Source organism: Hypomesus transpacificus, chromosome 10 (assembly GCF_021917145.1).
Source record: "Hypomesus transpacificus isolate Combined female chromosome 10, fHypTra1, whole genome shotgun sequence".
Classification (NCBI taxonomy): domain Eukaryota; kingdom Metazoa; phylum Chordata; class Actinopteri; order Osmeriformes; family Osmeridae; genus Hypomesus; species Hypomesus transpacificus.
Window position 1 is genome coordinate 4,019,146 of NC_061069.1, and position 12,895 is coordinate 4,032,040.

Consider the following 12,895-nt stretch of genomic DNA (forward strand, 5'->3'; position numbering starts at 1 on the left):
CATATTTGCCCCAACACACCTGCTGTTACAACTCAATCTATATTGCCCTCATTTAAATCACCTCACTAACCGACGCTTGTTAACCTAGGGAACCTGCTATTACTGTGGGACAGCTCCACCTGGAGGCTGTAGAATGTACAATTTTATCTAAGGGCAACAGGTCCATAGAACACCTGTCACATAAAGAAAAGACTCCAGGAGGCGAGGTGTAGAAAGACTATTTTCACATACTTTATTTCCACAGTTCTCCTCTAGCATTGTTTTTTTGTCTTTTTTACATTATTTAAGAACAGACTGTTATACACAGATATTGAAGCTAGGGCAAGGGGTGAAGGGAGACGAAAGGAAACCCATACAAAATGGTGTCTACTTTAAGCACAACAAAAACCTAGGTGTATAAAATAACGTGGGTGTTCCACTGTGGAGGCGGCAACCACCACCACATCGGTTCTTCTTTTTTATTTAAATAGATTAATAAAAATACAATCTTTCTTGTGGACTGCAAACTGAAAGAGGGTCTAGAGGTGTTGTGATTGGGTTGTGTCATGGAGGACAGTACAGGTTGCAGAGGTGGGATTCTCCAGACAAAAGAAATGGCACACAGCAACTACCACTGGGTACTTATCACCATTTGAATACTCCACATGATCAACGACGGCACACATTGGAAAAAGGAAAAAATAAAAAAAAGGAAAAAAAGGAAAACAATCATTTCTACATCCTTTTATTTTCGTACGTCTATATGCATCCCACAAGTCTTCCTTCAGCTCGTGTTGTCCATGCTGTAGTGCTATTTAACTGGAAACTGACCAGGTTGCGATTACTAGGGTGGGGGGTGGGGGTGTGTGTGTGACACATTTAAAGACAAAGAAACAACCATGGAGGGAGAGGGGGTTTGAGATGTGAGGAGGGAGGCGTGGTATGGATCAGCAAAGCTCCTGTGATTGGTTAAAAACCTGCTACCAATCAAAAAAAAATATTATCCTGGCATCAAGTCCCTCCAAACCCCCCCAGGGTCTTTACTCCAGGCCTGTCCCAACTGAGGAAGCTTGATTCATAAATACTCAACTACAGATAGATAATCTAAGGACAATTAGTTTTCCTCTCAGAGAACAGAGGTCCCACTGCCCTGTGTGTGAGGCTTGGCTGATGAGCGGGTCTGCTACACTGGGAGGGACCTTCACACCATTACACTGAGTGGATCCTCTGCCTGCTTCTCCAGTTAGGTACTGTGGGCCAGAGGAAGGAGAAGGAGGGGGGTGGAGGTCCATTCTCTGAGTCACTGGGAATGTCTTCTTCTTCTTCTTGTAGTTCCTTTTTTTTTTTTTTTATTATTATTATTTTTTAAATAGTGTGTTTGTTTCGTGAGACTTGTTCCGTTGGTGGTAGGTAACCTGGCCCCGTTCTCTGAGAGCCCTCCTGGCCCCCCTCTGTGGAGAGTGAGGATGGCCAGCCTCCACAGGCCCCTCCCCCCACCCCACCGTCCACAGCTGTGGGGGAGGGAGGGTGTGGACACCGGGCTGCCTGCCTGCCTGTCTGTCTTGTCTGCCTGGCTGGCTGGCGACGGGTTAAGCAGTATTTTGAACTTGGAGGATGAAGCCATGCACAGAGAGGCCTGTGGGATGCTGTGGGAGAGAAGCCTTGGCGCCTGTCATCTGTTGGCGGGGAAATAGTTGGGGTCCAGGTAGTTGTAGCCCGTGCTCTGAGGCAGGCAGTAGTCCCGGTCCAGGAAGGTCTCGGTGTACACAGGCTCCAGGTGGTGGCTGGGTTTATGAGTCTCAGTCTTAAACAAGCTGAAAAGTTAGGAGAAAGGGAAACGTCAAGGAAACCGTCCAGAACCGAAGGGTAGTGAATGGTTCAAAGCTTAAAGTGGTTCGGGGTTGAGCTGAAACCCCCCCCCCCCCCCCCCCCCCCCCCCCCCCCCCCCCCCCCCCCCCCCCCCCCCCCCCCGAGCCTGAATACCCTTTACCTGCACTACAACGGTGACCTGTCAGACGTCAAGCCGTATGCCTGTTCATGCTTCCCCAGTGGGGGGGGCGGGGGACTTACCAGTCTGAGCAGTTGGAGCAGAAGTCGACAGCGTTGTCTGAGGGGCAGTCCTGACAGTGCCACCTCACCCCTTGGATGGGCTCCATGCCACACATGTCACACTGAGGAAAGAGAGAGAGAGAAGGAGGGAGAGAGAAGGAGGGAGAGGGAGAGAGAGAAAAAAGAGCAAGAGCAGGATAGGAAGACAGCGTGAGAGAAAGAGAGAGAGAGAGAGAGTCACGCTTCAGGGCACGGTTCACCCACCGTCATGCTTTATGCATCGCAGGCTTTCCGTACAGTGAGACATTCACGCAGGTACAAACTCGTGTGATGTCAACAATGATTCTCCCTGTGCTCTGCCGTGACTCTAGGCAACAAGAATACATCATTTAAAGCCTTTGTATGAGGACACGGTGCATGACCTTAAAAAAAAAAAAAAAGACGAAAAATCCCACAGACCGCCTTGAGCGCGTGTTTACCTGTGTCACCAAGAATCCGTTTAACGACATGTAGGCATGTTTTTCTGTGTGCTCTGACCCGCCCCCCCAGAGCGCTGTCACTCAGCGCTGAGAGCTGGGCTGCTGCTTGAGCCTCACCTTGTAGCCTGGGTGCTGTGCCAGGGCACTGTCGTCCTGCAGCTCCTGCAGCTTCTGTTTCTTCTGCCTCTTCAGCTCCAGCAGCTCCTTGTACTCCGGCAAGTGGCGGTACTCCAGGGGGATGGTCTCCTCGTCCTGGGATACGCACACACACTCACTTCAAAGTATGTTCCAGATGCCTTAACAAACACGAGCAGATCTTTGACATGGCTGATACGCTGGGACATGAAAGGAGAGCGCTCCCAGTGTGTGTGTGTGTGTGTGTATGTGATTCCTCTCTCTGCGACCGACTCACGCGCCAACGCCAGATCAGAGAGTAGACGTAGAAATAAAGTAAATGCAGGCTGATATTAAGGGGCCGTTCATTTAGCAGAGAGCGAGCATCGTACGCTACGGTCTCGATGGCAGCGGAGATAGGGGTGGGGGATGGGCCACACGTGCGCCGGCAGCCGTGCTCTGACGCTGGATTGCGGAGCACGCGGGCCAAGTGTCTAACTGCTCCATCATAGCGCAGAGAGGGTGAGAGGGCCAGAGGGTTCCAAAAGGCAGGGTCAAAATATTTGATTTTCTAAACACCTTATAGCCTAGCTGAAATGGTGGTTTGCCTGGTCGAACGGAAAGAAAATCTGGCCACACAGCCTTCGTTGGTGCCCGTTTAGATATTACTGTGCACATACAGCGGCCTATCAACGATGGTGCCACAGTGAGAGGGCGAGAGAGAGAGAGAGAGGGCGAGAGAGAGAGAGAGAGAGGGCGAGAGAGAGAGAGAGAGAGAGAGAGAGAGAGAGAGAGAGAGAGAGAGAGAGAGAGAGAGAGGTGTGAGGAGGGTTTTCCCGAGACTCAGACTGACCGAGTCGTCGGCAGAGTGGTTCTGCAGGCTGTTGAAGAACCTGGTGTGCTCGTCCTCCTCGTCCATGTAGACCGGAGGCTCGTACGAGGTGAGGAAGGTCGACTGCCTGTACAGGTGCTTGTTGAGGTGGTGCTGCCTCTTGCTGGACGCCTGCCGTGCCGCAGCAAACAGTTTGGTTAAGAGGGTCAGTCAGGGGGTGTTGTTAGAGCGGTTGTTAGTGTTTTCGGATGGATTCATTGGGTACCTTCTTGCTGTACATGCACATGTTAGGAGTCCTTCCAGGCACAGGGATTCCTGCTTTTGTCAGTTTGATGAAATACTTCTGCACCCTACTGGCAACCTGGACACAAATCAACGAGACAAGACGATTGGTCTAAAATGTTAAACAACCTTTGTTTAAGCAAAAAACTCACGAGAACCGATACATTGTCCAATTGGGTACCAAATCGTTTTAAAAAGTGATTTATTACATGTGTGTTGGTACTAAATAATTCTGATGAGAACCACTTCACATCATTTGTCTCCCTCCTAATGTATAATGGATATCTTCAGTCCCACCTGTATGTTTATGACTGACTGTTAACATGCAGCTGTGTATGACAAACAACCCTTCTGGGGTAACATTAGTACTCTCATTACACATTTGTGCCGTTTATGTAGGTGTCAGTGCAGAGCAGCTAACAACATTAAAGACACAACAATAATGAGAAGCTCTATAGTTCACATTCTGGTAGAGAGTATTGTTTTGTTTTTTTACCATGGTATAAAAAAAGCTATTGGGAATTGTGTAAATTTGTCATTGTATCATCATTCTTGTCTAATGACATTCCTATCTTGTGGCCACCTGTATTGCTCCTCAGCGCAGCAGTGTGACAGTGTCACCCAGCAGGGGGGGGGGGGGGGGGGGGGGGGGGGGGGTTCACCTGTTTGGCTGTCCGGTTACCCAGATCATCAGCAATCTTCTGCCAGCGTTTAGACTCAACCTCCTCAGGAGGGAATTTCAGGAGGAGCTGCTCTAGTTTTTTCTGTAAATGTGCACACAGGTCCCCACACACACACATACACACACACACACACACAAACAAACACTTGCTTAATACAAAGACAGGGCCAAAACAGCAAGTGACAACATCTATGACAGCTTTCTTTTTGAAAGCATCAGCATATTTTCTTTTGCAGATGGACAGAGCCCCCCCTGCTGACCTGTTCCTCCACGGTCCACAGCTGGTTGAAGGTGTCAGGCTTGCTCTGGTGACACATCCTGCCTCGGATCATCTGTGGAGACGCAGCACACAGGACATGTGGTGAGGGAGGCGGAACAAGCCTTCTCAGACGGGGAAATGGGCATTTCAAATAGACTGTCAAAAGCCTTCGGTCACTATCTGACAACAGATGCTGACATTAAGAACACGCGAGGGAAGGTTAATGCAGCTGACTAGAATCTGACGATGTGAGCCTGCGACAAAGCCAGTTCTGTTCACAATGGAACCAACAATTGAATGAAGGAATGAAGATCTGACATTTGCTCAGTGCTGGTAGCTCCCTCTAATCTTCGCAATCAATTAAAATAACTGCTTTCAGCCTATGCAATAAGGACACACAAAGGTAGCAATCGGATGTGGGGAGAGGACAAGGTCGTTAGCTCACGTTTCCATAGATACCATCCATTTGTGCTTGCATGCATGGCATGCTTAACTGGGAGAACAGGATTGGGGGTGGGACAAAGGGAGCAGTAAAACAACGACCTGATGATTTATGGTGGCGAGCCACCATCCAGGGTCACTAAGCTGGGCTATGCAGTGTTGTTGTAGCCGGGCAACGTTTACAGCTGTGAAAGGGTCTACCTGTGTCTCTGTGCCATTTTCTGGAGCATCACTGGAGGGCAGGGCAGAGTACATGGTGGACGGTTCACCTTCCTTCTTGGGCTCCAAAGGACTTTTTGGTCGAACTGGCAATCCCACTGGGGTCAGGAATACATTTGAAGAAGAGGTTTGTACTTTTCGTAAGGACGAGTTGTGAACGAACAGTGAAACGACACACCCAAATGGCCTTCGGGGACAAAGAAGTGGCCCGTCACATACCCTTGTCGAATATGAGCTTCAATCGCCTGGTTTTGCGCTTCTTGTGGCAGAACTCCCTTTCGAAGTCCCCTAGACCTGAGGTGTACTGGTCCCACGTGATGTCCGGCAGCTGGACCACCCGCTGGGGGCAGGGCAAGCCCAACTCCACCTTGAGGGGGTGAAAGGTTACGGTTCAGAAGAGTGACCTCGAACAACATGGCTGGGCCCCAACGTTTGGCACACAAAGAAAGCCATCTCCTTACTCAGCCGGCGCCATGACAAGCTCAACGTGGTCGGCACCATGACAAGCTCAACATGGTCGGCACCATGACAAGCTCAACATGGTCGGCACCATGACAAGGAGAGCATCCTTCAAAGACGACATCTGACTGTCGTGTGGGAGGGGGGTCAAGAGAGTTTCTCTGTGTGTATGTGTGTGTACCTGTTTCTGCAGCTGCTCTACAAAGCTGACGGGCTCTGAGAGTGCCTCCCTCTGGTGTCGGGCCAGCTCTTCCAGGTCCAGGATGGCCTGGGCGCGCTGGGCCTCCAACACCCCGATGGTCTGCAGCAGCCTCTGGTAACTGGCACACAGCGGAGAGGGGACCACATGGATTATTCAGAGCGACACTTGGCACGCGTCGGTGCATTCCCATCGCTAAATACCTGGGAACCATGCATAATTCCGCGGCGGTACTGATAAACGAAATGTGAGAAACTCAAAGCGACAAGGGAGTGCGTTTCCAAGACGGCCTGCCTCTCTGATTTGGACTTTTGCACGGGGTCCTTTCAACAGGGATGTGGTCTGAATTGGCTCATTTTCTCAACCTGTAGGGGAACACTCGTGACAGCATTCGTCACAGCACACATCTGGCCTCGTCACAGCCTTCCCACGATAAGCGCTGGGACGTCTCCGAGGTTTGCCGTTGAGTTGAGGAGTGCCTCCACTGGAATAGAAATGACCTTTTCACACGCGCCCTGCGGGCAACGCTGGAAACGGCAAATGGGCTCAGCGGAACAAGTGTCTGATTGGTCAAAAGATTCACTAGACGCCGGCGGAGCAAACCCCTCGATGGGGAAGCAGCGTCCTCCCGCATCGGTAGTAATCACGCAGCTCCGACAGAGCAGATCAATCACCACTAACAGGACATGAACGACGATCAATGAGAGGACGGAATTCATTCAATAGCTGCCAGTAGATCCCACATACGGCTTGAGGTAGCCTTACGTTTGCAAGACTGCGTTTGTTCAAGCTTGGGTGTTCCATTCCAATATATATATCTAAAACAAGACCCGTTTAAACACACTCCACACACTGATTTCCCTTCCAGCATCTGTGAATGAGAGAGGGCATGGTTTCCTCTAGCAGTGGGGCTATTAAGAGGCCTTGGGGATGTTACTGTTGCTCCTCCTGGCATGAGGCCAGAGGTCCCGGGCCAGGCCTGGGGTTGCATTGCCACCTACTGGTGTCGAGGACCCACTGACACACAGCCATGCTGCCCCACCCGGCAGAGACGCGAGAGGTGCCCTGTCATCCTCCTCACTGCACAACCAGGCAGCTCTCTGGACGTCCAACACAGGCACAGAACACAGGTTCTCATTCAGAAATGAGCTTCCTGCTGGTGAGCCGATTAGCTGTTAGTTTCATGCTAGATACATTTGTGTCTTCTAAGCCCCAGATTTGAATTTGCATCATCAAATCACTGTATGACACTGTCTGTCACATGACAAGGATGCAGACAGGTCATAAATCCCAGAAGGGTTAGAGTAATGGTTGGCCATGGCCTGAAACAGAAGGCCATTTTTTGGGGCACCATTTGGTAGATGTGGCGTTTCTGAGAGCCCATCCCCCTCCTTCCCGGGGTGATGCTGGATGGGTCAGCTGACCTCCCATGCTGTGGTAAGCATGCTCTGATTGAGCACAGCTTGAGACAACCTGTCTCACCAGCACACGCTCTCCTCCTCCACTACAGCCTGACCACAGCCCCATTTCCCCCAACACAACCTCCTCAGTCCACAGGGAACAGAGGGACAGCTCTACATGCACCTCCTGGAAGGTTTATGGCCATTGGTATGCTAATCAACGTAAAACACTAAACCTGGATCAAGGGAAACGTACTAAAAACCTGGACCAATAGGGGTAAAGGGAGTCAAACTGTGTTGACTCAAAGCATCCATTTGAAGGTCGACCACCATTGTGCTAAAAATATAAATTACTGTGACTTTGTAAATGTTGCTTTGTTTAATAAAAGGACAAAGCCCTGGCCTTGTGAGCTAGAAATGATTCTGTACAGCAGTCAAACTGGCTAGAGATCAGCAAGTGGACCAGTTTTACAGTGTGTTAGAAGGGATATAGCTACGACAATATAATCTTAAGGACCCAGTGGGATCTCATACATTACTGGGCCACTACATACTCTTTGTTGTGTTTGAGAGCCAGGTGGTCTGACTCAAAGTAATACACGTCTGGTTCCTCCTCCTCGTCCTCCTCCTCCGCAACCTGGCTGCACGCTGGCTCCTTGCTGACCCCGGCCCCTGTACTCTCCATCTGGGCAGAGTCCTCCCCGCCTGCCCTCTCCCCCTGGTCCACAGAGGCCAGCTGCTCGCCACAGGGGCCTGCGGGCTCCTCCAGCCTCTCGCTGGTCTCCACCTCCATGCTCTCCTGCACCCCCGCTCCCCACTCCTCCAGCAGGGGCCCGTTGTCCCTGGGTGGGGAGGGGGGCCTCGGCCCCCCGCAGGTCGCCCTCCTGGGCGAAGTTCTCAGGGTGTATCTGTGTTCGTGGGACTCCGCGAAGGAGGGGGGCGTGCGGGACTCCGCGAAGGAGGGGGGCGTGCAGGACACCGAGGGGGTGCACCCCGGCTCCGAGGGGCAAGCGGGGGGGGCAAGCGGGGGGGTCGTTTCTCCTGAGTTGTTGTTATTGGTGATTGGGCTGTCGTTGGTGTCGTTTGCGGCTGAAGAGGAGGCGGTGGAGGAGGAGGAGGGAGCAGGGTCCTGCGCGGGCGTGAGCGGTCGACCGTTGGTGCCGCCGCTCTCCTCCTCCGTCACCTGCTCCTCGTGGGCCACGCAGAGGGAGTCTTCCACGACGTCCACCTCCACCTCCGGCTCCCTGACCAGCAGCAGCTCAGGGGCGGGGTCCGGGGAGGGGGCCGGCGGCACGGCGGGGGCTTCCTCTGAGCAGCTGACCTCCACCTGCTCGGGGACAGAGTTTCTACAAGGCACGATGGGCTCAGGGGACGAGGGCGCCCCCGCCTGGCTACCGTTGAGAAGTGTCGGGCTGGGGACAGATGGAGAGGGATTCAAGCGGGGCTCTTCAGAGGGCGTGTCCTGCTGGGCCTCCTTGTCGCCGTTCTCGCCCAGCCCGTTAGAGGCCTTGTGGGTGTTCTGGGGGCGTGCGGGTCCGTCACACTCGACACAGCCGTCGTCCTTCCCATCTTCCTCTTTGCCGAGGTCAGGCGGGAAGGAGGCTGCAGTGGCAAAGTTTTGGCTGGGCAAGTCCTCTTTGTTGTGCTCCTTGAGAGGTGTGGGGGCAGAGACGGGGCTCTGGGGTTCGGGGGGCTGGGGGTCGTGGTCGTGGCCCTGCGAGTCCCCGGAGCGCGAGCACCGCTTGGCTCGTTTAAGGGGCGGAGACACATCCCGCGCCCCGGCCTTCCCCCGCTCGCAGTTCTCCGCCTTCTCCGCGCCGGGGTCCCTCTCCGAGCAGGAGAGGCCTCGTTTCCTGGGGCTCGCCCACGGCTCCCCCTCGGTGGACGAGGCCTTGGAGTCGGCTACCTTCCCCTGCTGAGCGGCCGGCTGCGACGAGGCCTGCTGGGAGTCCTGCTTCTTCTTGGGCGAGCGGGCCCGCGGCAGGGGAGACGACGAACACTCCTCCGGCTGGGCGATGCTGCGGTTCCTGAGGGTTCGACCGCAAAAGTTCTCGTCCAATCCATTGATCCCCACTGACGATGACCTTGTGACGCGCGAGGAACGGGACGCGGCCATGCTCCAGCGGGTGCCTACTGTGTCCTCATCGTGGTGCTCGCTCCTCTGCAGCAGAATGTGGGCACCTACGGGGCCAAAAGGAATCGCTCATTAGACATTTATTACACCATAAAGAATATACGCCGTTTTTCTCTCTCTCTAAGCTCAAGAATGTACCGATTGACCGCCGTTGGGAGTAACATCTCTGTAACCGAGGCCATTGTGGGGAAAGTTAGATTTGGCATAAAAGAGAAGATTTGAAACCTTTTGCGCGAGGAAAACAAATGTCGAAAGGCACGTTGCTGACGAGGGATAAATACGACCAGTGTCTTTCATCTAGAGTGGGGTCGATGAATCTCTGGACTTTTCAAATGTCAAACGAGCTTTGAAGCTCAACTGTACATGACTCACGTCATGAAGAAAAAAACGACTTGAATGCACGTCTTTCTAGACCTCCCTCAGGTCCAGCTTGTTTGTCCGCCCCCCCCTCAATCTAAAACAAAAGCAGATGTTTCACTGGGTCACTGATCGTGTCCTCTATCTGCAGTAGAAGCTCCACATTCAGAGTATGAGACGACAGAACACACAGGAGGATAAGGGGGTGAAGGTTCACCATCACCGAGTTTGCTCCTTATCTGCACTTTAACAGATTCTCAACTACCAACGGGCCTCTTTGACGAACACTTCATAGTATAAAGACTACTAAAGGAGCAGCACTTCTGCAGTCATCGCGAGGTAACATGGGCCTTGTGTGGGTAAAGCTTATGGTGTACCACCGTGACTTGGTATAAGCCTTCAACAAATCCCTTGTTCACCCGTCCTTGTGAACTGCAGTATCTCATAAACAGGAGGAACTGATGGTTAGACCCCATAAATCTGGCAGCATTGGACAAAGTGACTTTCAGGGTCGGAATAATGTACCTTACTCTCATTAGTGAATACCGTACCGGGAAAACCTTGACATCAATTAAAATAAGGGACAAAGTACACTTGCATAAATTATCTTCCAACGGTATCTGTAAACCCAGATCTGTCACAAATGACTTTAAAGCCCTTCAGGGAATACATTAAGCTTGCTTAGAGAGCTAAATATGACATGTTCTATGTTGTTTGACTTCCAAGTATAGAAACAGCAATTGGTACAGTCTTAACCAGTTATATGTATGTCAAGAAAACGACATTAACAAGAACAAGTCGTTCAGGTGATCTGTGCAGTATAAAAGCTATGTGCATCCCTCTTTCACAGCCCATAGAGACCTCCAGCGGAGAGAGCTAATGTGATTTGACCATGCATAAAATAAGGGAGGGAAAGAAAAACAAATGCGCAGTGAGTGTACCTGAAACTCGACATGGCTCAATAAATAACAATAATTCCAAGTTTAATTTTCTCGTATACAATACATACATACACTTTGTTTTATGTCATCAAACACAGTTGCATCAGACTCATTAAGTGAATCTGAAACCAGAAACCAAAGCCAAGAGACACGTCTTAACTTCAGATGGATCAGTGATCAACGAAACATAAGCGCACCAGGAATCTATAAAAGCCAACATGGGATGTAAAATAAAATACATATTAGCACCTTCCACCAGTTAACGTAGGAAATTTACATAGCGATTTAAGTACAATGTTCTATGCCTTTTGAGAATAAATCTCAGAGGGCAACAACGATTCTATAATTGATGACAAACAGCTTGAACACTATTTACAAAATCCCAAAGTAAAATCAGTTGCAAAATAATGTTAGATCATTCAAGGGACAACTACCTAATACTACCGTGTTATGTGACAAGCATTTACAACTTCCTGCTGAATATGAGCGCATGTTAAATTATTAGTGGTGAACTTTAAATTGGCACGTGCTGGTTGCTTGCAGTAGATCATGTTTTACTTTAGTCAACTACTACTGGTGGTGGACAAAGCGTTGGAGCACATAACAGTTTATTAGTGGTTAACCTTAAGATCATTTTAACATGCCTTAACAAATATGCAATAAGCTAACTAGCCGCTTCAAAGTGATTTATATGTGGAGCTAATGGTGCATAGCTTTAAAATAGGAATAGAAGCGGGTGAATTCGCTCCAAATACAAGTATCTCAAACAACAGTTGAATTTGTCTTCTCTCACCCTCATCTTTATGTTGCTGACTTCAGTAAACATTTGCTTTCATCAGGCCTCACTGGCAACATCAGATCCTCGGACTGGCATCATACTAAAGCCGAAGGAGAGCACACGCTTCAACCCAGTCTCGCTTGGTGGCTAGCTAGCTACCCCAAGCCATAAATGCTGAAAAGAAACCTTCTTCCCGAGCTCATGAAAGTTGCAGACTAGAATGCGCGTGGGTGCAACTGGCAAACAAACAGGTTGACGCAAATCTATACTGTAGTGGTAACACTTTTGTGGTGGAAGGGAATGCCGTATTCGTACACCTATCTTGCTATAAAGCAAGCAAGTGCTCCAGTTCTCTCACGAGTCGCAAAACATCATGACTTTAACAAGCTAGCGTATGTAGCCCCACGGTGTAGCCTAGATAGCTAGCGAGCAAGCTAACCAAAAGAAGGGCTGCGCAGAGCTGACAAAACGTGCAAGCTCTGTCGCACCCTAAAATTATGCAGCACTAAATATTTACGTTTTTAAACAAATAGGTCAAAGTCACGTGGAATTAACTTCATAACCTGCCTAACCAACTATTTTAAAGTGGTCAGACATCGGCACTGTTAAATAGTTAGCAACTGGCTAGCTTTGTTCTGGATTACTATCTCGATGAAACAGCAGCCACACTGTCTGAGCATCAGTTCAGAGTTGCTAGCGAGCTAAGACGTTTGCTAGCTAACGTTAGCTACTAGCTGGTCTCATAACTTTGCCAAAGCGTTCAGATAGGCAACGACCTATCTATTGGCCGACTTGCACATATTTTCTGTATACGACATCCCCATTTTTTTAACCCTAATTGTTTTTGATGCAATCAAATAATCGTTCATTTAAACATGATTTGTGAAGCTGAAGAATTACTTACCTCACTTCCGCAAGCAGTTTGCTGTACATTCAGCAGCAGCCATATTTTCTATCCAGTCAACTGGTCTGGTGTGTATGTGACTGTGCTCTAGTCCCACAATCCTGCCGCGCTCGTCAAAATGCAATACAGAACAATTTTGACTGTCAGGCAGTAGTGCTGTGTGAGAGTGGTCCATAGCCCAGTGGGCTGTGGGTGTTAAGGATGCAAAGTGAAAGTTACTTTCACAGTTGGGCTTCCTTGTTATTAAATAAACTAAATTATTTTGCACACATCGGCTAACCCATTCAGTAATCTGATATTTCAATCATGACCATTAATACAAGTAACTGAGTGAAAATTGATGTCATATCGTCAGTCAAATAACCAGAAAATAATCGACGTCTACCA

The 12,895-nt window shown here is 50.1% G+C and overlaps 1 protein-coding gene across 2 annotated transcripts; it reads right to left on the reverse strand.

Moving 5' to 3' along the window:
* Positions 1–1,310: 1,310 nt before the first annotated feature.
* On the reverse strand, positions 1,311–12,613 carry zzz3 (zinc finger, ZZ-type containing 3). Of its 2 annotated transcripts, none has more exons than XM_047028320.1 (12): positions 12,509–12,613; positions 7,949–9,575; positions 5,977–6,115; positions 5,556–5,703; positions 5,319–5,434; positions 4,678–4,749; positions 4,398–4,499; positions 3,719–3,814; positions 3,475–3,624; positions 2,625–2,759; positions 2,050–2,150; positions 1,311–1,793 (listed from the first exon to the last, which is right to left on the reverse strand). In XM_047028320.1, exons 2-12 carry the CDS (start codon positions 9,508–9,510, stop codon positions 1,652–1,654), a joined length of 2,763 nt encoding a protein of 920 aa, XP_046884276.1. In that variant the 5' UTR covers positions 9,511–9,575; positions 12,509–12,613; the 3' UTR covers positions 1,311–1,651. The 2 variants fall into 2 exon arrangements, with proteins under 2 accessions (XP_046884276.1, XP_046884277.1); XM_047028321.1 differs by lacking the exon at positions 12,509–12,613 and adding an exon at positions 11,620–11,815.
* Positions 12,614–12,895: the final 282 nt, after the last annotated feature.

Coding starts and splice junctions, on each gene's coding strand:
- zzz3 (XM_047028320.1), bottom strand. CDS start 9,510: ATGGCCGCGTCCCGTTCCTCGCGCGTCACAAGGTCATCGTCAGTGGGG. Junction 4,750..5,318: donor AAAATGGCACAGAGACACAG/GTAGACCCTTTC, acceptor GCGTCTCCACAG/ATGATCCGAGGCAGGATGTG. Junction 4,500..4,677: donor TGTGGACCGTGGAGGAACAG/GTCAGCAGGGGG, acceptor GCACATTTACAG/AAAAAACTAGAGCAGCTCCT.